The sequence below is a fragment of the Sycon ciliatum genome, chromosome 2 (assembly GCF_964019385.1).
Source record: "Sycon ciliatum chromosome 2, ocSycCili1.1, whole genome shotgun sequence".
NCBI lineage: Eukaryota > Metazoa > Porifera > Calcarea > Leucosolenida > Sycettidae > Sycon > Sycon ciliatum.
This window is the reverse complement of record NC_088644.1, coordinates 38,322,854-38,346,655: the sequence shown is the minus strand read 5'-3', so window position 1 is coordinate 38,346,655 and position 23,802 is coordinate 38,322,854. Positions and strand designations below refer to the sequence as shown.

At 51.3% G+C, this 23,802-nt stretch overlaps 1 protein-coding gene across 1 annotated transcript in view; it reads right to left on the bottom strand.

The window, feature by feature from the left end:
* LOC135809983 (usherin-like) overlaps positions 1–23,802 on the bottom strand; it is a 42,265-nt gene that overhangs the window by 15,177 nt on the left and 3,286 nt on the right. Inside the window, exons 5-19 of the mRNA XM_065323435.1 lie at positions 23,103–23,306; positions 22,666–22,759; positions 21,982–22,302; positions 20,987–21,462; positions 20,086–20,271; positions 19,644–19,804; positions 18,985–19,257; positions 16,682–18,055; positions 15,867–15,947; positions 14,913–15,239; positions 13,126–14,265; positions 12,567–12,854; positions 11,921–12,214; positions 11,266–11,568; positions 10,769–10,883 (exon numbers count right to left, since the gene is read on the bottom strand). Of these exons, the coding sequence (XP_065179507.1) occupies positions 10,769–10,883; positions 11,266–11,568; positions 11,921–12,214; positions 12,567–12,854; positions 13,126–14,265; positions 14,913–15,239; positions 15,867–15,947; positions 16,682–18,055; positions 18,985–19,257; positions 19,644–19,804; positions 20,086–20,271; positions 20,987–21,462; positions 21,982–22,302; positions 22,666–22,759; positions 23,103–23,306 (5,637 nt within the window). The remainder of the gene's footprint in view (positions 1–10,768; positions 10,884–11,265; positions 11,569–11,920; positions 12,215–12,566; positions 12,855–13,125; positions 14,266–14,912; positions 15,240–15,866; positions 15,948–16,681; positions 18,056–18,984; positions 19,258–19,643; positions 19,805–20,085; positions 20,272–20,986; positions 21,463–21,981; positions 22,303–22,665; positions 22,760–23,102; positions 23,307–23,802) is intronic.

The following is a 23,802-nucleotide window of genomic DNA, read 5'->3' as shown; positions in this document are numbered from 1 at the left end:
GGTACTTCAAAGAACGATTGAACACACCACTGCTGTTGTAGCCGATGCCACTTACGCTGACTATCTAAGCGAGTCCATTCAGCGGGGAATAGGGCCCGAGCCCTGGGATAGGACATTCGTAGAGCGTCAGCAACTGCCGAGATCCAGTACTGGCAGTAGTCTACGCAGTGTAGAACGTGAGTTCCGGGCCAAGGAAGTTGCGTATCAGCAGCAACTACTACAGCTTCAGACGATGATCGATGAATCCGCGATCGTCGAGAAGCGGCGCCAGCGAGACGCTTACGCACTGCAGACGAACCTAGAGGAAGCTGAGGCGAGTAGGGCAATGGTCGAGCTAGCGTGCGACAAGCAAGCCAGGGATCTTGCGGCAGAACGAGAACACAACGATGAGCTGGCCCGATCGATGACAGAGCTGAGGCAGCGGCTATTCGCAGCGGAGTATGCCCTACGAGAAAGCCGTGCCAGACAACGACGAGCGCCGAAGTCTGGTAGTGTCACTGAGCCTGTTAGAGAAGTACAAGGCTTACCGGTAGTGCAACCACAGCCTGCACAGGTCCACGAGGAGAGACGTGAGCGCTGCGAGTCGACCGCAAGCACAAGGCATAGCGGTATCCCGAGCACTACGTCACCCAGTCACCCACACGCATCCATGCCAGTACCCGCACCACGAAAGCACCGTCGCGACACGAGTGCACGTGCACGCGGCTACATGACAGTCTCAGACTCCGACTCAGAGTCAGGGCCACGTGGATACTCTAGTGCCAGAGCTACGGAGACGTGTGCCGGTGGTAAGGGCGCAGCAAGTAATGCGAGTGAGGTCGAAGACGCGTACATGAGTGGTTGTACCTCTACTACCGGTACTATTACTGGCAGCACAGTTAACAGCAATCCTGCGCGTCAGATAGCAGACCTGGCCAGTGAGTTTGTAGGTGCAATCACCCAGGCCCTACGTCAAGGGCAGACCTCCCAGGTCGAGAATAGTAACGCTGGCATCAGACAGCTGGCTGCACGCCAGTCATCCACCAGCAGCAAGCTGCCAATCTTCTCTGGCAAGCCGGAGGAATGGCCCGCGTTCCTCGCGCTGTACCGAAGCAGCACGGAGCAATGCGCATACTCAAACGCAGAGAACGTCCAGCGCCTGCAGACCTGCCTGAAGGGACCAGCCCAGGAGGCAGTACAGCTGCTCCTGGCCGTGCCAGACAATGTAGACGAGGCCATCCGGACACTGGAGCGTCGTTTCGGCCGGCCGGAATTGGTAGTGAAACAGCTAATCGAGCAGGCCAAGGCGCTGAAGCCAGCCAGAGCAGAGGACACGGACGCCCTGCACTCCTTGGCCACATCTGTGAGGAACATCGTCCTCACTATGAAGCTGCTAAAGAGCCATGACCACAGGAACAACCCTGCGCTCCGTGATGAGCTGGTGGCCAAGCTGTCGCTCCCCCATCGAATGCAGTGGGGCGAGTATGTGAAGGCCAAGGGCCTTAGTACGGATGAACTAGACCTTGGTGTCTTGTCTGAATGGTTGGCCGAACGAGCGGAAGCCGCCTCTCTGGTGACACCAAACTCCACCAAGACGGCCGCCGTTCAGCCAACCCCACCGCCTAGAAGGTCAACGACCCTGGCCGCAGTAACAGCGGGCACTACCCGCGACGCCACCTCTGACTCCCCAAGGAAGAAGAAGAGCTGCAGGAAGTGCATGGAAGAGCACGCAATGGCGCAGTGCAAGGAGTTCCAACAGCTACCCGTCCAGAAGCGATCAGAGCTGGTGCGCCTCTTGGGCCTGTGTGTGAACTGTCTACAGGACGGTCACTTCGCCAGAAATTGCACCTCGAGCCACTGCAGGAAGTGCAAAGGCAAGCACAACACGCTGCTCCACAGGGACGATTCTGACAGGCCTAGCAGCGGTAGCCAACAAAACGCCGCTCGCACCAACACCGCGAATATGGCTTCTGCAGCGAGCGCCCTGCATGCCGAAACCCCTGCAAACCTACCAGCTCTGATGACGACTGTGGGGACAGTGAGATGTGGAGACGTCGAGCTACAAGCAACGATCATGCTGGATTCTGGGTCCACCTGCAGCTTCATCACCACCGACATGGCTGAGAAGCTGAATGTCCCACCCGGTGAGACCACGTCCGTGCGCACGACTGTTCTCGGTGGCAGCTGTCTGCAGCACGAGTCTAGGATCGCTCCCATAGAGATCTGTCACAAAGACTCAACTGCAACAACCCCAGTGCAGGCGGTCGTTCTCCCTCAGATAACCGCCGACATGCAACGTGTGGACTGGGATGCGCAGAAGGCAAGCTGGCCACACCTGCGCGGGATGAATCCGGATACCCCAGCTAACCCAACTGTGGACATCCTACTGGGCCTTGACGTTCCACAGTTGCACGCCTCGCTAGCCGAACGCCGTGGGCCTGGCCATGGTCCAATCGCAAGAAAGACACCACTCGGATGGATTTGTTTCGGTCTCCTGGAGGGGAGCGGAACATCGGCGGAACCAACCGTCCACCACGCCACACATGCCGCGACCGCAGAGCCCACCGAGCCAACCCTGGAGCTGAATGCCATGGTGCGTAGCATGTTCAATTTAGACACCATCCGCTCTACAGCCACGGGAGAGACCATGTCTCGAGCTGAGCGTGAAGCCGAGAAGGTGACTGACGACACCATGAGCCTCAACAACAACCGTGTCACCATTGGCATCCCGTGGGTCGCTGAAGACAGAAAGCCTCACGTGACCTCGAACAGACCGATGGCCCAACAACGACTGGCGAGTCTCCAACGGTCCCTGTACAAACGACCTGAGCTCGCAGCAGCGTACGCCGGTGTCATCCAACAGTACCTGACGAAGGGGTATATCCGCGAGGTGCCCGAGACGGAAGTGCACAACGATGCGGATGACCAGTGGTTCCTGCCCCACTTTCCCGTGATCAAGGAGGACCGCACCACCACCAAGGTGCGGATAGTGTTTGACGCGGCGGCCAAGAAGAACGACGTCTCGATCAACGAGGAGATGCACGCCGGCCCAGCACTACAGAACAACATCGTGAGTTGCCTACTCAAGTTCTGTAAGGAACCTGTGGCTCTGATGGCAGACATCAGCGAGATGTTCCTGCATGTGGAGCTGGCTGAGAGAGACCGCAGGTATCACCGATTCCTGTGGGAGGTCGACGGAAGAGCCAAGGTGTTCGAATTCCAGCGAGTGTGCTTCGGGTGTAAGGCGTCGCCATACCTCGCCGGAAAGGCCGTCCAGGCTGTCGCGGCCACCTATGCCGCCGAAGGGTCACCCACACACACCATCATCATGGACAACCTCTATGTGGACGACCTACTCGCGTCTGCGCCAACGCCAGAGGAGGCCGGTGGGCCTACGTACTGACGTCCAGGAGACACTGGCCAAGGGAGGCTTCCATCTACGGAAGTGGATGTCGAACAGTGCAGAGGTCATGAAGTCTGTGCCAGAAGCCGACCGGGCGCCGAACACGCTGATCTCGGTAGCTGACCACCAACACCCCACGCTACCCTGCGTGAAGACGCTAGGAGTCGCCTGGGATGCTGAGAGCGACCATTTCACGTTCAAGTACCAGGTGCCCGTCATCACGCAGTACACCAAGCGCACTGTCCTGAGCAAGATGGCCTCTCTGTTTGACCCACGAGGGCAAGTGTCACCCTACACCATCCGAGCAAAGGTCATGTTCCAGGACGCCTGCCTCCGCGGGCTGGAATGGGATGAGGAGTTCGCAGAGCCTGAGGCTAAGGGTTGGAGGAAGTTCTTCGAGGAACTGCCCAAGCTAGAAGCCGTGAGAGCCACCAGGTCATTCAAGGACTCAAACCGGGATCCGGCCGATGCAGAGCTCAGCCTCCATGTGTTCGTTGACGTATCCGACGCAGCAGTCGCAACAGCAGTCTACGTACGGGCGAGTTATCCAGACGGCATGGCTCGGTCCACGCTGGCCATGGCCAAGGCTAAACCAGCCCCGCTACACCGACAGTCGATCCCCATGCTTGAGCTACGAGCAGCTGTACTCGGCGCCGAGGTAGCCGAACAAGTCGCCCAAGCCCTCGGCATCAGCTCGTCCGACATCACGTACTGGAGTGATAGCCTCAATGTCCTGTACTGGCTTCACTCACACAGCCGCCGTTTCAAAGTCGAGGTGGGCAACAGGGTCAGCAAGATCCAAGCACTGTCGGACCCCCGTCAGTGGAGGCACGTTCCGACATCAATCAACCCTGCGGACAAGGGCACCCGGGGCCTATCTGCAGCCCAGCTCGCATCCGATGACGACTGGTGGCATGGCCCGAAGTTCCTACGCGGACCCGAGAGTGCATTCCCGGCGCGGCCGATCGAGGTTCCCAGTAGTCTGCCGGCAGAGCTGAAGAAGCGATCCGCTATGTCGTTCAGCGCGGTTCCAGGGAAGTACCAGCTTGACCCCTCCAACTTCTCGTCTTGGACGCGGCTCATCCGTGTCACCGCTTGGTGTCAGCGCTTTGTACGTAACGTTCGTATACCGAGGGAGGCTGGCGCCAACAGACCAACACCCGCTCCACGACGCAAGTTTGGATCTGCCAAGTCAGTGAACGGTATGACAGTACCCGCTCTCTCCCCTGCAGAGGTCCAGGCGGCCGACGTGTTCTGGGTACGGAAGGCCCAGGAGGAGGTGTATGGCAAGGTCATCAAGCGACTGGAGTCCGGCAAGGAACCCGATCCCAACGAGCCATTGCTGAAGCTGCGACCCCAGCTGGAGGAGGTACATGGCACAACCGTACTGACGGTCGGTGGGAGACTCACCACTGCACACCATCTGCCGCTGACGACAAGACACCCCATCATCCTGCCACCGAAACATCGGGTCACAGCCCTGATCGTGGATGACGAAGACGAGAGATGTCAGCACTCCATGGGTCCCAACCACCTGCTGGCCAACCTCAGCAACCGGTACTGGCTGATAAACGGGAAGTCCGTTGTGCGACAGCATCGCCACAGGTGCGTCAAGTGCCGACGAGGCTACGCGAAGGCTTTGACTCCAATCATGGGAGGGTTGCCGGATTACCGGACCTCGTCATCACTTATCGCCTTCAGCAAGGTGACCATCGACTTTGCCGGTCCATTTCTGACGCGCCAGGGACGAGGCAAGGTGCAGCAGAAGCGGTATATCTGCGTATTCTCGTGCCTGCTGACCAGAGCGGTACATCTGGAGCCCGTCAACTCGCTCGACACAGATGGGTTCTTGATGGCGATGACCCGATTCTGCAAGAGGCGTGGAACCCCGGAGCTCATAGTGACAGACAACGGGTCGAACTTCACCGCCGCAGAGCGACAGCTGCGCGAAGCCACCTGCACGATAGATCAAGACCGCCTAACCACCCACTCCGAGCTGCGAGATGTACAGTGGCATTTCAACCCACCGAGAACGCCCCACTTCGGTGGTGTAGTAGAAACGATGGTCAAGGCAGTCAAACGCGCACTCTGGCATGTGCTGCACCAGGCTGGCCTCACGGATGAGGAGTTCTCAACAGCGCTGGTACATGCCGAGTCAATGCTGAATTCCCGTCCCCTTACCACCGTATCATCTGACAGCGACGATCCAGAAGCGTTGACGCCAAACCACTTCCTGATGGGACGCGCGGCTGCAGTCACACACCTCGAGGCGGATACAGAGGATCTGGAGAAGGTCCACCCCAGACGGCGCTGGCTGTTTCTACAAGTGCTGACAAGGCAAGTTTGGAAGAGGTGGCTGCGCGAGATGGTCCCGGCGCTAAACGTCCGGTCCAAGTGGTACAGGAAGGCAAAAGACGTCGAGGAGGGTGAGGTCTTCCTTGTCATGGATGAGAGTACTCCGCGCGCGACATGGCCTCTGGGACGCGTCACAGCCACATACCCAGGGCAAGATGGTGTCGTCCGTGCAGTCAACGTGAAGATCAAAGGCAAGGAGTATCGACGATCAGTTCATCGCCTCATCCCACTGGAGGTAACAGAGGGTGAGGTGGAGCTCGACTCCGAGAACTGCCCAGCCACAGCGAACGTCAATGTGGACAATGTCACCAGCTGAGCGAATAGTGGATGGTGGTACGGCAGTGGCGATGAGGTAGTAAGGCTGTGACTGTAGTGTTAGCAAGCAATCCACAATCAGAGTGAACAATACATCCAACCGGCTAGATAAGACGTATCCTCGTTCCCGGATATGTCTAGTGACGTTACGGCATGCATTTGACACAATGATGTTAGGTGTGACATCCAATAGCAGTTCCCCAGGAGTTAGAACATCACTCGGAATATTAGTTTGTCTCACTCGCATACATTGATTAGGCTATGATTCGTTCGCGAGGGAGGTATGTCGGAGTCGTGGTGACGCCTGGTACCGTTCAGGTTTCAACAGGTCACATTACAGGACTGCACTTTGCGTGCATTCATCGAGCACTACACCTGTAGCCATGCATGACTGCCTCAAGCTCCATACATGTGCATGACTCATACCATAATACGATAAGGTCAAGTGTCTGACCGCCAACACGTACTCATTAGACTACGTCACGCATTCACCATTGACAGTGTTGCTTGTACTCCCTATACACATCGACGCTTGCTTATACATGTAGCTGTGTATTCTTTGTTCTACAGTCAGTTCTAGCTAGGTTCTTGATAGATTTTGCTAGGGCATTGTTAGAGTGCATCCAAGATAATCCAAGATGGAGTTGGTGTTTTGAGAGTGAGAACTCGAACCAGTAAAGTTTGTCTCCATTGTTGAACGTGGGTTCGGAAAGTATCCGCAGTCGGTATTACAGTTACGGTACTGATGCAACCTGGTTCCGGGGAATACGGAACACCCCTAGAGTGTGCAACTCCACTATGGGTGCTGTCCCGACAGAACTTCAAGTTGACGTCATTTTGATGATGCAATGCGCACTGTACACGGATTATCAGACGAATCCGGAACCTGTGGTTGACCAAAGCCGACCTGATCCTGTACAATTATTGCAAAGAAAAGCGTGTGATGCGTTGACACCCGTACACATGTTGTAAATCACTGGTGCAAGGAGCATTGCGTCAGAAATAATGACGTCAACTTGAAATTCTGTCGGGACAGCAGGGTATGTGGGAGTTGCACACTCTGGGGGGTTATGTACTCTTGGTACAGGTCCTCCCTCATTTTAAAAACCTCGTTAGTAAGTAGAAATCTGAAGTCTCCTGGCAAAACAGGGTCTATACAAACGTGAAACGGCCCTGTTACAACATAATGTGCTACTTGAGCACTCTGGCAAGGTACGTTCGGGCCTGGTTTAAATCCGGCTTTGGAAAATTATATTTCATTGCTAACAGGTTCTGCCTCATTTTCTCTGTGCTGCGCCGATGCGTCCACAAAGGACGAAACAGTTCAGTCCGCAGATTGAGTAATTTGCTACTTGACAAGTAGTACATATAATTCGTTCGTAGGACTCTTCGTCTAAGCCCCATGGTGAACCAGATAATCTCCACTGTGCAAGAAAAAGATCTAACTCCAAATTATCAAGTAGAAAGACACGGCATTGTACATCAGCGTACTCTGTAGAGCCATAAGATCTTCTCGCATTCAAGAAATGCCCAAGTTGCACGTTCCAATCACCTACTAGTGAGAGGAGTGCCGACAATGTTGTGCTGTATTGAGCGAACCCCAGAATAGTGCGAATCAATACCTCTTGCATATTTAGTTGCAAGCTCTGTTACAAAATATGTCTCACTATAAAAATAATACGTTTGTTGGGCCAACGACTATCTAGTAATGAGGCAGAGCTTGTATATGCATCCAGAGCAGCAGAATATTAACTGATTTGTCCCCAGAAGCCTGTTCGCTCCCGTGCATAGCAATGCTGCATGCACCAAGACCATATCTTAGTCTTGTTGAACTACCATAAATCCCCTTGGTTGTCGAACGCAGCAAGGACGATATCTAGGTCGGGGACATGAAAGGAAAATGAACATACATGTACGTATACCGGTAGAGTCAGAGCAACATCATCTGTACTGAAGGCCGGTCCAGAGCAGCTTGGCAGAACCCAGAAAGTAGATCTGCTTAAGAAGTACTTCCTCCGCGTCATTAAAATTGTCGCTTCCCAGAGCGATTTTTCGAATATATTTTGTCCACTCGAAGGGCAAAGAAATCAGCTAGAAATTGAGGAAGAGCATTGTCGACGGACCAAGCTTTAGTTTGTGGCCTCCCGCTTCGGTGCACTTGCAGCTAAGGTCGACGTCTTCATCAGAGTTTGAGGCAGACCCTTCAGCACTCAACAATACGCTGAAGACGCGCGTTCAAATTCAGGTCAAGAAACTTCGTTTTCAAGCGATCCATGCCTCCAGGTGGCAGGCGATGAAGGCAAGCTAGCATTTTTCAAGTACAGTGTAACGACCTTCCAGCGGGATAGGGTAAGCAGTTTCGCAACTTCTTTCCTTGGCAAGCGCTTCGCTGATTTGGTTGGTGTTTTCAGACCTGCTACCTTCGCAGCAACATGCGCCACAAGTAGCGCATTTTAGGAATTTGAGACCGCTTTTTTCTTGCCATCGCCAACTTCAGCATTTCGTATTCAAGAGAGATACCAGGATTCTTATACCCGAGCTTGCAGTCTTGATAAATGCCCACGCGAACGATGTGAGACGGCACGAACTCCAGAAAACGAAATGCACTCTGAGGCGGAATAGTGCGGAGCGCGTAGAATTTGCTTGGTGCGGAAGAGAGCTCCGACAAAGTCCGAGACCATCACAGCTTCAGTGAAAAGTAGACATTGCGCAGGAAGGGTCGCACCAGTGTTCGAACACAGAAAACAGCTATTCCGACAGCCTGACTAAGACGAGCCAAGTCTCAAATATTGCAATGTGCGAAGCGACAATTTTAATGACGTGGAGGAAGTAAACGCTAGCCAAGGATGTTGAATGGAATGTGAACGGCAGTGCTTGACACATGAGACCACAAGGCGCATCGCACTGTTGCAATCCGCCGCACACTGGTCAGACTTGATACAGGAGACCACAAGGAGCACCACACTGCTGAAATTTGCCACTACACTGTCCCGACTTTGCTACAGGAGACAGCAATGGTTGAGCGCTGCCGCAGAAATAGCACAATGCTCTTCTAGTTCCAGGCTAACAGCCAGCATGTGCCCTTGTCGGGTGACTTGGCAGTTGCGAGCTTTGCCCCGTGGAGACCATGGCTAGCTTGTCTTGCATTGCAACCAACTGACGGCAAGTAAGGTAACGGGATAATAATGCTGGTATCACGTTTAGCATCGTTAGCTACTCTGCACAAATGCATGGGAGAGAGTAGCAGGGACTCTGGATCGTGCCCACGAGGCTGCTTAGCTCTTCGGTGTTGCTTGTGTTGCCCAGTCTACATTGCTGTGCTATCATCCACTGGTCTCCTTTCCTAGTCTTGTGGGTGAGTAGTGGTATTTACTCACGCTGGGTAAGAGCAAAGACTGTGGGCAAACTGTTGCCCCTTTCCACAGTGACTTAGCCCGCACGATGGCGTCACAATGCCCTACCAGCTCTAGCAACCTTTCCAATGTGCTGCTTGTCATCGGGGACTGTGGGGGTGACAGAGGAAGTGCACCGTACATGAACACCATATCTCGCTCAGTGGGCGTTGCGTCCAGAAAGCTGGTGAAGGTGCTGAACTCACTTCAGTCTCACCTCCCGGGAATGTGTTCTACCCCAATGGTGCGAAGAACGTGAAGGACTGTCAATGCAGAGTCGTATTCGAGGAGCAGTTCTCTCACCGATCCCTGCAAAGACCCTGGCACATAGGTATGGGTAGGCATGAACATGAGGCTGAGCACTAATATAGTACAGCAAGACCTCCCGACGCCGCATGCTGGAGTTTTCCATCGCTGTACTACAGCCCGCATCTTTTCAACTATACTTTCAGATTCAAGCTCCGTCATGTGTGTAGAAACACTGTACCTACAGTGCATTTCAAAACTATAGACGCGTAGGGTTTTTGAATTATTTCAAATTTGGCTGGAACTTTTTGAGAATAGTTTTCGGAATATTGCTCAGGATCGCTCCACAATTACTCTCATATAGTTTCTAAAGGATTGGATAACAGACGCCCAATTTGGAAAAATTTATGCACAAAGTGATCACAGATTTTATGTGGTATAGATGCTGGCATAACGGTTTTTGCCTAGGTACGCGTCTATAGTTTTGAAATGGACTGTAGACACTTAATGGGGAATGTCCTACCTCTAGATACAGCAAAGCGTTCAACTTCACGAAATGCACACTTCCAATGTCCTTGTTGGTACAACTAGCTACAGGCATTGAGTGAGGCAGTAAGTGATGATATTGCTTTTACAACAGACCAATGGGTGTCCTCGGGTTCAAGTCCTCCCAGTACAAAGACTGCATACGAACATAGGGTGTCCAACCCGCGCAAGTGGCCGTCCTGATCACCAGAGATACAAGTTAGCAGCCGGCTTCAGGATGGAGACTGACACTACCTTGCATGGATATGTGCCCGTATAGACTTGTTATCATCTTGAGTTTCCCAGTATGTGTCTTTCCAATTGAGCTATACTCCCATGTTGTTAGCACTAGTTTAGTTTTCCACAATGTTTGATCAAAGGAGGAACACAATTATCTTTTCTCCCAGCCTCATTGTTTCAATGTTTCACCACTCCCCCCCCCCCCCTCCTCCTCCCTCCCACGCCCTTCCACATCCCTCTTACCCCCCCCCCCCACCCCTGTCTTCCCACACCCCTTCCTTGGGTATGGATACTACAATCGTCCTGAACTCACCTGAAGATTGTGTACGATGTGACTTTGCCATTCTCCACGCCCGGCCTCACCCAAGACACACGGATTGCTGTCGAATTCAGGGCAGTGGGTACAGGAGCAGATATATTCTCCGGAGCTGGTGGGGGTGGTGAGGGTGGTACAAGTTGGCAAAGGCGCACAAACAGAGAAAATTAGGTTGACCCCTTGGAGCGTGTGCATCAAAGTCCAGTCTCTGTCCGTAGACAATGTGTGCACTTACAGCATGCTTGCCAATACTATCAGTCACACCAGCAATGGCCATTTCGAAGAAGTCAAAACTGGCTACCCACCACCACACACACACACACACTCAACCGTTGGAGTCAGCCCCTTAGCTAGTGTATCTTGGCAACTTTACCTGACATGGATCAGCTACCGTGGCCTTTCTCTCAAATCCCAAACCCAATGAATAAATATCGCCACGCTAACTATTATGACGTGCCAACGTTTAGTTAAGAGTGCGCATATCATTTCCTTACTTCCATCAGTTGTGTTGGCTGTAACACGCGGCGCTAGGGAGCGCCCGACAGGATTCCTCACTTCCAGCTCCGCGATGAAATGTGTTGACGGCGTCAGCGGCGCAAACACTGCCGTGAGAGAAGCCTGGGGTGTCTGTGTAATGTTGATCGTCGTCGTAGAAACGGTTCGAATTCCATCTGAAGACAAGAGTCTGAGCGTGTAGGAGAGGATTATTCCGTTCGGCTGCCGTGGAGCCTTCCAGGTAAAGTTCAAGCCAGTTGCACTACCGCTCAGCAGCGTGGGTGGATCAAGTCCCGAAGCAACTGCAATACAGGAACAAAGGCATAGTTAGTTACAGGGAAACTTGAACTCAGATGTGAAGCCAATGTAAATGTTGTCCTTCCTTTAGTTATCCATGATAGCAGGAAAATGCTAAACACAAAGAGTCTGAATGACAGGGCCTTGCCTGCACCAAAAACATCAGAAATGAATTATACAAATTTTAAGATAGCTGCCATTGAAGGCATACACAAGTTACCCCAGCATCATGATACGCAAATTGTGTTGAGTTAGCCTTTGGTCATGAATACTCTCCCGTGTCTCTAACACCACACAAATCAATCCACCATCGTACAAGTGGTGCACACATTTTGAACACTGCAGCTGACCACTCACAGTCCTGCGATGTAGCCACGGCAACTGACGGGCTTCTCCCGCAGCCGACCGCTGTGCAGGCTGACAGCCACACCGAGTATGTCGTGAACGGCAAGAGTCCTATTCCAGCGGAGCCGTCGAGACGGTACGCCCGCGCTTGCGGTGCAGTGGTGAAGCGGCGCACGCCCTGTGGACCGTCCAGGAAGACTTCATAGCGGAGAATCCTGCCGTTGGGAAAATCTGGCTCTGGCCACAGCAAGTCAAACCCTCTAGATGTGACATTGGTCGAAGTGGGAGCAAGTAAACTAGACGGAACTACAAGTCACACAAACACACGCACGTACACACACGCACATACGCAGACAGACAATAAGGAAGAGATCGTCTGGTGAGAGCTGTAGATCGTCTGGTAAGAGCTGGCAACAATGAATTTTTCAGAATGCAAAGGAATACCTGTCGGAGTGTGTACAAGCCATGTCACGACCATTGCAGGCCCGTTCACTATCAGCGCTCCTGCATTCTCTTCTCAATTTGAGTGGCTATTGACGTGAAGAAAAATATGAGTGCATATTCACGGAAGTTGGAAAACTTTGCAGGTATCATTATGAACGAGTAAAGAGTGGTACAGTCAACCAGATGAGACGTCACAAGTACGAAGTGAACGTACCATCTTCCAGCATTCTGGCAGTCGCCTTAGAGCCACTAGCCACTCCACCGCCAGTGCTGACACGTAGCTGCACGCTGTACATAGTGTAGGGCAGCAGGCTGGCTACAGTTGTCGTGTATATGCTGGAGTTGAGTACCACCGACGGCACAGCTCTGCTACGTGTCAGGTCCTCCAGCAGCAGTGCAAACTGTGTTATGATGCCGTTGATGCGTGCCGGGTTCGTCCACGATGCCTGCAGGCTGGTTGAGCTCGTCACGTTCAGCGTGACATTGCCAATACCTGTAGGAGCTGTACAGGGGGTGGTGGAGAAAACAGGCACACAGATTGGCAGAAGTGAGAACAGCGTGCCATATACCGACAGGAAATGATGTCTTTACTACTTTAGAAGTAATGTATCCTGCAGCTTCAAGACTTCAAGACATCCCATAGGCTGTATTACTATTAGCCAAGTCAGTTATGTGTAAGACAACCAAGGCACTATACCCACACACAATGGTATAGAAGCAAAGTGGACCTATCTCTGAAACAGCTTGCTTAAAAAAAATAAAACACCACTTACCATCCTGAAGGGTTCTAATGGCTAGGCTAAGGCTACTGTTGATGCCTCCTGCCACAGTGGAAGCTTGAACTACAGCGGAATAGTGTTGGAACGGCAGAAGATTGCTGATGTTATATACTTGTTCACTTTCGGCAATGCCAGATATTACTTGAGTTGTATTCATTGGCACGCCATTGCTATAGCTGGTTGGTCCGTGGATAAACAGTGTGTAGCGTATGCGTCCATTCTTGTCGACTGGCTCCTGCCAGCTTGCCTGCACTGCAGTACTGGATAAAACAGTCAGGCGCGGAGGTTGAAGACCGGCTGGGACGTCCTCCAGTGTCCGAACAGTATACTCGCTGCCAGTTGCACACAGGCGAGCTGTGCACGCCTCGATCGAGTAGGAATAATTGGTGTATGGCGTCAAGTTGTCGATGGTTGCGATCCGCGGCATGTCTGCTGTCACAGTTTGCACCGCTCTGCCGTCTGCAATGACCCGATATCGGATGATGACTCCATTCGGAATAGCAGGTGGTTGCCAGGCGAGTGTTATGTTTCGTGACCTGATGCCCAGCGAAGAAGGAGGGGAAATCCCCGCCGGAGCTCCCTCCAACGTTGTGACAGAGGCTGCGATGCTGGCTGTGGAGCCGGCTTGATTCGTCGCTCTCACACGAATCATGTATAAAGTGGCTGGCTTGAGTTGGTCAATTACCACTCTTCTGTTGATCACAGGCACTTGACGGAGAACAGTGTACGGAAGTGTATCACCAGATAGTATGTCATATCCTGATATGATGCCATTTTCCTGTGTCGGAGCAGTCCACACCACCTCAATGCTTGAATCCCCCAGCGCCGAGACCGTGGGTGGCGCCACACCTGCTGGTGCAGCTGCCAGAGTGGTGAACGCGGTGTCGTTGACGCTGATTGCACAGCCAGTGGCCGTGCAGTACTCCACCCGTACACTGTACACCATATAGGGTTCCAGCGGCATCAGCTGATACACGAAGATCAGAGGATTGCTGGAGCGGAGCGCTTCCCGTCCGTTGACCCACACGATCAACGCTGACAGGTTGCCATTAGGCTGATCGGGCAATGTCCACGACACACTAGCATTACGAGAACCTACTGCGGTGATGCTCGGGGAGCGCAAGGAACTAGGGGCTGCAATACACACACAAGAACAGGATAGAGGAGGACCAGTGTGCATGGGATTGTGAAAACCATGAATAAAATGAAATTAATGAGTCGACAAGCTACATAGGCTACATGAGCTACATAAGCTATACAGTCGTGGATAGTTGCTTCATAACTCGTTTCCTTGTGCTTTCTGCTTCCATTTTACATTTATTACTGGCTCATTATCCGAGATAATTAAAAGGTACACATTGAAACACTTCATTCAGTCAGGCAAACATGCAGTGTTGTAAATGACAGTGCGGCAGCATTTGGGGTAGGGGGCATGCCATTATGTACCCCCGTGCTAGTTATCGAGAAAACTCTAGCCACCGACTGACCTTTACCAGCTCTAGGTCTTTGAGATGCACAATCCCCATGCGTGCCATGACACTGCGGCATAGTATGTACCCCGATCTGGTATCGAGTGCACTATCAGTGGGTTCCTTGTCTCTATTTCTCCAAGCCTACACCTACCAACCTCATCTCTACCCACTCACTACACTGTGATAGGCCGGCATAGTATGGCACACAAGTACATAATGCATAGTATGGCACACATGTACATAATGTGTCCCCTGATCTGGTATTGAGTGCACTATCAATGGATGTTTCTTTTCCAAACCTGCACCTACCAGCCTCCGGTGTTACGAAGCCCCCTGCCATGCTCTGTGCTGTACCCACAGCAGTGGACGCCTCGATGTGCACGCTGTAGCGGCGTGCCGGGAGCAAGTCCGTGACAACGTGACTGAACACGTTACGCTGCAGTGCCACCACGACCCGGGACTGGGCAAGACTGGGGAGGTAGGGTAGGTAGTCCTGGGAGAACGTTGGCGATGCAACCAGAGCAATGCTGTAGTGCAGAATCAGTCCGTTAGCGTGGCTAGGAGGTGAGAAGGTGACAAAGGCCGAGCGTGACACTGGTGCGAAGCGAAAAGCCGGTGAGGCGAGTCCAGTCGCCACTAAACAAACAGAGAGGGAGAGCAAGGAAAGGAGCATAGTATAAGAAATAGTTGTACACAGAACGATACAGAGCAAGGCTAAATTCCAAGAGTTTCATACCTATGCAATCACCGGGCACATGAAACTCAAAGTGGCAGCAAACTATCCTTGCCATTTGTTGTCCTGTGTAATATGTTCTGTCTTGTTGTTCCACTGTTGTACTGTGTAATACACTCTGCCTCCGCAGTATTGAGCACTCTCAGCACATTTAGTGTATCCTCCGGGGAAATAGGTATGCGAGTACATGTACATATCGGTTTAGCTTACGCTGAACTTTCTCATAACCTACCCTATGACTATGCCAAGCATGCTGGTCGATCTAGAACAATGCATACATCTGGCAAAGGTACGTTCGGGCGTGGTTTAAATCTGGCTTTGGAATTTTATTTTATTTTTCATTGCTATCAGGTTCGGCCTCATTTTCTCTGTGCTGCGCTGATGAGTCCACAAAGGACGAAACAGTTCTGTCCACAGATTGAGTACATCTACATGTATTTCACTTTGTAATGAAAGGATGAGCACTGAAACCGGAAAGGCTAAAACAATCCAAACCAATCTTTTCCAGGAGAGCACAAAGAACTTCTCACCAGAATCCGACAAATGTAGAGCTGTCCAGTTGCTCCTGGCCATTCCACTGTTCGTCACGGCTGATACCCGGAACAGCAAGTCTGTTCAAGCATTAACACGGCACATACAAGGGATGTCAGCCTGCTGATCTCAGTAACAACACCGCCATACGACAGAACCACTTGTAGCAGCTTGAAAGAGTGCTCGTTACGCCTGGGTACAGAGCTTTATACACATAACGTAGAGAGAAAGGAAAAGTCCTAGCTTTCATACACAGGAGGCTAGGCATCAGGAGCCAGCCGGCTGATAATACAGGTAAGGACTTAGTTTTCTGTCTGTGTACAAGCAATCATGGTACATAGGGTTGAACTACTAGCGGCAAGACAGGCATGTGTAGATGAACTATCCTGGTGTGCATGCCTCTGAGGCTCTATGTCTAGGAATCAAGTCCAGAGGGTCAGCAATATGCATAGGTTAAGCATGCCCCCCCCCCCCCCCCCCACACACACACATACATATACACACATGAGCGCTTGCGCAGTATAGTGATGTAGTGATGAGGTGTGTGTATTTTGCATGGTTCTGAATTGCAGAGTGTGGTGCAAAAGAATGATTCACGAGCAGGATTCGAGCCCAGCACCCTCTTTTCCTGGACAGTGCCCTGCCGATTAGGCTACCGAGGATCACATACGCCCGTGGCTCCTTCTTGCTATAAGTGCTCATTGGCATGAAACCTACATACATTACAATACAACGCATTAGTCTTCATTCAAATTGACCAGTGATATCACTGTTCCACGCAGGGACTTATACGTGCATGACACACTTTCCTAACCTGATGATGCGGGGTACGTTGTGGCTGCCAGTAGTGCTTTCCTGGACTTGCCACTGTAGACCAGTCTGGGATTCAAGCTAGATCCCTCCGCTGCACTGAGATGACATGGCAGTGGGCTGGTCCCGGAGACAGGACAGCCATCCAGCTGGGCGTACGCGCTGGTATCTACGTTAAGTGTCTGCTGGTTGACAGCCATGTCGTGGATGCATCCGGAGAATCCAACGATCTGAACTGCTTGATTGTGAACAGCAAGATCAGCCGGGGCGCCACCGAAGTACAGTGCTCCGGATACATTGCATGAACTGTCCGCCGAAATCACCATTGTCGAGGTTGTCTGCGTGTCGTCAATACTAAGTGTGATCAGCGAGTCGGACTTGGTGCAGGTAATCGAGTGCCATGCACCGTCACAGAGCGAAGTTGAGTTAGCCACGGACACGCGGTGCATGCCGTCACCATTGTCAACCGCGAACACCAGCGATCCGTTCACTATGTACACAGCAGCAAAGTCAGCAGGGCCCAATAGGCTTTGTGTGTACATGAGCAAGCCGTTGGGCGACTGCGTCCTGAACGAGAGAGACACGTTAAAATCCACGCCGGATGCAGCAATCGGGTTGAGCGAGCTACCCACAAAGCCATCCGACGGTGCTCCTAGCAGGTGAATGCCACGTCGCTGTGGGGAAACGCAGCCGAACGAAGCAGGATTCATGCCTGCTGATTCCAACACGGAGTCCGCCAGGCTAATCACTGAGCCCTGGATTTCGAGCTCAGAGAAACAGCCAATGAATGAGTGTGTTACAAGCTGAGGAGTCGGAGAAAACTGAGCCAGTAGTTCGGTAGGTATTCCGCCGATGTAGACATCAGCAAATGACAACCTGATTGCCGACGTAAGCGTGGGAAGTACAGACCGAGGGGCGCCGTCGATACCGATCTCGAGGCGTGTTGATACGGATGTAGCTATTGCATGTGAGCTGCCATCACTTATATCCACAGTTGCTGGTGCACACAGCATGTCAGTTCCATGCAAAGAACTCACAAGTATGCATGCCTGACGGTTCCTAACATGGACCGCCATGAAGGAGCTAGCCGACGAGTTGATGGCGAGGTACAGCAAACAGTTAGGATAGAATGTTCTGATTGTCATGCTGACTTGCAGTTCACTGTCGCTTGCCATGGAGACGTTGACCTTGGCGTAACCATTCCGATAGAACTGTGCCCCGTGTGATCTCGACTGGCCAAGCGTAGCCTGGAAACTGGACTCGATGACATGCAGTTGGTAGGACACATCGCCTTGAGTGGATAGTATTGCCTCGGGCCAGCTTATCAGCGTGGAGACGTTTCTCAGAGCAACTGCTGGGTTGCCTTGATGTGTTGGTACTGCAGAGAACAGCAAAGAACAATTGCGAGGGAGCAAGAGAAGAAATATATCAATTGCAGTGCTGCCAAACCGTCCGATTTTTCGGACAGTGTCCGATTTTTGAAGGCTCTTCCGAAAACCGGTCCGAAAAGGGAAACGTCCGAAAAGCAGCCAAAATGTCACAGATCATTACTTCCCTATGCAGAAGTCCTGTACTTTCACTTTTCAGCGCAACTGAAGGCACAAATCACTGTACATTTGCTTCTAAAAAGGCTAGCGCTTGGCTGTGGAAGTGCAAAGTAACATGCCTGGATCAGGCTGGATGGCATGTACGCTGACAGTCTGTACAGAGTCAGTGTGCGACCACACTCATCATTACAAAATTCATGACAACTCCGGGGTTACCATGGCAACGAAGTGAATTTTCATGGTGTTTTAGGCGATATTTTGAATTCTCTGTAAAAAAATTGCCGAGGAGAAAAATGCGCACCATGTGGCCAGCCTTGGCGGTGAAGGGTATCCGATTTTGGGCGAAAATTATTTGGCAGCACTGATCAATTGTCAACTTGCTCCAAGGCTTTTTTCTCCCATACAGACCCTAGACACATAGGTTGTGGTCTTGGAAATATACAAATTCACTGCAGGAAGACGTGGAGAGGGAGAGGAGGGAGGAGGAGGAGGGGGAAGGGGAGAGGGAGGGGGTGGAGGGGAGGGGATTTAAATAATAGTAGTCTTTCAGGTCCACACCTGCCCACTTCTGCAACCCTGAGGCAGTTCTGTGGTACATCATCCTCTTCCAGAATGCCTCATCCATGCCCTTCACTGTTCACAATAACTGAATAGAAAATTGAAGTACCCAGATATAAACCTACATGCCAAAACAAGTCCTCCGATCCCCAAACTCCCCTCACCCCAGCCACCAACACATACACAATGGCCTCTTTCTTACCACCCGATAGGGTTGTGACAGACGACGAGTTGCTATTGACGCAGCGCAGGGTCGTGCAAGCTCTCAAGAAGTACCTCTTGGTCTGCAGTGGTACCAGACCGCTTATCAATCGGCCACCGCCACCAGCACTGGTAGTGAAGTGTACTCTCAGCGCAGACACGTGTGCACCTCGGTCCTCAAATATACTGTAGGAGACAATGCCTGTTGCACTCGGCGCTAACCAGTGAAGTCGAAACGATGTCTGAGAGACTGCAGTGTATATCGGAGGTCTCACTGCAACAATGAAGAAGACATCATAGAAGAATTTTGTATGCAAGATGACACTGAATGACACCGGTTTTGGTGACATTATTTTTGCGAAAAACCTCACAAAATTGATCATTTTGGAATGTCGTTAACAGTAAAACGTTTTTCCTGAAACCAACTTTCTGATTTGGGTGAGTCAACTTTCATTCAAAATCGACTTATATTAGGGGGGAATGCAGCATGTATGTGTGTGTGTGTGGGGGGGGGGGGGCTGTAGCAGAGCTGTGAACAACTTAGAACGATCCAATACGGACGCTACGACCATTACAGACTGTCCATGTCCACTTACATACAGAGTACCACACAATAACAACTAACATACACCTAACATGCATGCTAGTAGCGCTTCTTACCTTTCCCACAACCCTCTGGATTAACAGCACCCAACACCAAGCTATCAGCAGTGCACTGGTCACATTTCTGACCCATCACATTCAGCTTGCAGGTGCAAGACCCATCAGCACCGCACCCGACCAGCATGGAACCCGCTGAGTTGCACTGACAAGGCATACAGCTGCAGCAGACCGGCACAGAGCAGCATAGTGAGTGAGGCATGCGCATGGTAGCAATATAATAATTACACGTACGTTGTCTACTCAATCTAGGTCTCCTCAGCAGAGCTCAGGTCTATCCGCAATGAGTACATCTCCGGGATTTTGCTTGATAATAAAATGGATATAAACACCACTTAGAAGCAAAGGTAACACACTGGGGAAATGCAGGGAATGTCCCATGCAAAGCATGCTCGAACACCTGTACACACATGTAGTTTACAGCAAACTGGTTGCAACCTACTGTGAGCCGTTGTAGGCAAAGAATCCATCCCTGCATGCCGTGCAGTTGACACCGGCCGTGCCGTGAGCTGTACGACATTCCCTACAGGCTCTACCGGTGAAGGCAGCAAGACAAGAGCAGGCACCTGTTGTCGCATCACAGGTAGCTGATGTAGACCCAGCACCATTGCACCGGCATGGCTGGCAGCTGGATAGACAACAGCGCACAGAAAGAAACAGAGCATAAAAAATCACGGTTCGCGTGAGACGCGGCTGGAGGCCGAATTTTCCGCATCCGTAAGAGCGCCATCACCCTCTAGGATGAAGGCGCAAATGCAGCTCCTAAAGCGGTGGGAGGTGTGTAGATCAGACCCACCACAAAGCGGTCAAAGACCGAAAAATCCCATTCGAACATTCAGAGCACAAGACACACAGATATCTCAGATCACTAGTAACGGTGTGAGGTGTCTCATCTCAGCAACCCGGCCAGGCGTTACTTCATGTGTAGCCGGAGCACTAGCGACAGAACAGGAGACATCTCCTTGGAACATTTCACATCAATCATCTACCCTCCACTATGGCGTGGGAGTTGTGTTTCACTGCAGGGCTGCCGGAGCCCGTCCAGTTGGTCCGGTTATCACCGGACCAACATTTTGACCACCAACACATGTGTACTACTGTGGAGGGTATGTGTACCCGCCATGTCATACACATTGTGTACCCGCCATGTCATACACATGTGTACCCGCCATGTCATACACAAATGTATGAAAGGCCATATTGCTGCTGGACCGAACAAAACTGCTTCCGGCTGTCCTGCACTTCCTAATAGTGTTCTAACCCTACGGATTATTGATATCATAATAAGCGTACGTATAGGTTAGCCAGGTAAGGTCATACGTTCACCAAATCCTCATACTTACAATGTGCCATTGAACCCGTAGAACCCAGGTAAACAAGCATTACACAACGGTCCATGTGTGCCGGCTTCAGCCACACATGCCGAGCAATCCGCCGAGTCGAATCCCTGCCGGCACGTGCAGCGGCCACTGACGGGATCGCACATGTCGTCAACGGCACCGGTGGCGGTTGAACAAGAGCATGGGCGACAGGTTGCGGTGGTGGCGCTGTAATTCCAGAATCCACTGGCGCACTGGCTACAGGTTACGCCCGTCAGTCCCACGTCACATCCATTGCAGAGCTGATCTTGGAAGCCTGCCCTGCAGTAGCACTGCCCGTTAGCGTCGTCGCAGCTAGCGTTCAGCGCACCTGCCGTAGAGCAGTTACAGTGCACACACTCGCCAAGTGCAGTGTTCAGGTAAGCATGCTGAGAGCACACGTCACACTTCAATCCACCAATGTTGGGCTTACAGTTGCACTGACCAAGCTGAATGCCACTCTGCAGTTTAGAAAAGCAGAAAACAGAACAAACGTCAGCCTATGCAAAGCAATCATTCTTGTGAAATGCTAAGCTATGAAACAGCTAATCAGCACCAAATACGGCATGTGCCAAATATCGATCCTCGGGGGAGGGGGGGGGGGGGGTAATATAATACTATCAATACAATCCCATGGTCACCCTCAACTATATTATTCTTGTTTTTCACAAGCACACATTAGCCGTACTTGAATTCTAATCACTGTTCTTTGTCAAACACGATGTTGAGGTAACATCAAATTCTGTAGCTGGTGCGCCTCGAGGGATAATATCAAAACCAAGAACCCAGAGATACCTAAGCACCGAGTGGAAATTCGGTACTGTGTTTCATTATTTTTGAGCAAATCCTGGCTACCCTTTCCTAAACATACTTCTGGACCAAAGAGTACGATCAGTAGGCAAATGCATCGCTAAGACATTGAAAATCGTAAACATCACATAACCGTCAAGCCAACGAGCATTCACCAGAAAATTCCTTGCCTTTATGCAATCTCCGTCATCGCTAACACCAGAGGTGCTACACCCGCACAGCAGACATACAGCGATATTGTTGAGCGACTTGGAGACATCACGGTAGTAGTGCCTTGAACACTGATCACATTGTGCACTTGCAGTGTTGTCTCGACACATACACTGGCCTCCATCGCCCAGCGCCCTGCTGCTTGGATCGGAATCCAGTGTACGGTTATAGGAACACAACGTTGCATGGCCGTTGCACTGGCAGGCAAGACAGGCATTCGGTGATGTGGAGTTTCCCGGCAACCATGGCTTAGCATTGAACAGGTCCTGGCAGCTCTCACACTACATAATGAACAGCAGAGGGAGATAAGATACTGCTGAAAAGGTAGTGTGTTCTCCCAAAAGGTTTGAAAATAATGAATTATTATTTGAATGACCCTGTAGGTTACGTACAACACCACCAGCTCTTTGAGGGTATTTCCCCAAATCTTGATCTAGAGTAGATGTTGTACACAAAGGTGATGTGGTAGATGGATAGGACAGGTAGGTAGTATAGATACTGGTAGTTCGAGGGAGAGAACAGGAGTAGTATCGGTACATTGCATGGGCCCCTGTATCTGTGTAAACCCAGCAAAGATCCTTAAAATAACGTTGTATGCACACAGTTACACACGCACACTCGGAGTGAGAGCACGAAGAACTCACCGCGTCACCCTTTGTGTTGTACTGACATTCACACTGGTTGATGCCTGTGATGGAGTTGATGGTGCAAAAGTCAGCATGCCCGTTACACGCACATCTGTTGTGCAGAGATCAGAGAAAGGACATGCGACCATGATAGACAGGAATGATACAGTCTGTTGGCAGTAGCTGGCATGATTGGACTAGGCCCCATGATTAAGACTCGTGACTGGAAAGCGGAACGAATTGTCAAAATCTATTGGCGCACAGCAGGGCGAAGATGTGCGATCAACAGAATGGATCCTGCGTCCTACACTCGCGCTGGAGATTCTCCTTTTATCATCTTTTGACTCGTGGATTGAAAGGCAGCACACAAGTAACAATACGACCATAGATTGCCCCCCCCCCCCCACACACACATACACACACCGCTATTGATATGCCGTCAGGCTATCACTTACCGTCCGGTGACTTCAAACTCCGAGATAGAGTAGTATTGGTCGGTTCTGTTCCGGAGCGATGGCTGAAATCCCAGCATGCGGAGGCGGACGTGTTGCCCGGTGGTTGACGGTGAGACGGATGTTGCAAACGGATTCATTGTGTCGATGGGTGATGTGCTGTTGTGCCTGTCTGCATAGTAGGATAGACCTTGTTGTCCATGTGAACTGCAATCAAGGACATGCATGTAGAGATATTAGAGATGTTAAATACAGAAGAGAGATTGGAAGCTGTGTCACAACTCTGAGTTTCACGTATTACTACGATCATCAGGCACTGGAGGGGGGGGGGGGGAGGCTCTGCCCCACATGGGTATTGAGCACTCTTCGGACAGTGAAGCACACCACTTGATTACATAGAGATGTTAATAAACCTCTGTGCGGATGGTGTTCCCATGATGGGAATAACCCCATCATTCAGTGTTGCCTCCACTACTGTGGCGGTGATGCTCACGGCAACCACAAAACAAACGGCTAGCAACAAATCTTATTGCTGCACATTCCAACATTGGGAGTGATAGGAAGCAAATTCTTCACTAATTTGAGCAATAAGTATAGGCAGCTCAAAGCACCTAATAGTAATACAAGGACTTTTTAGATACAATTGAAGCGTTCATAGATGGATCTAGAAGACTGCCAGTATTGTCAAGGCCATGCAAGCACA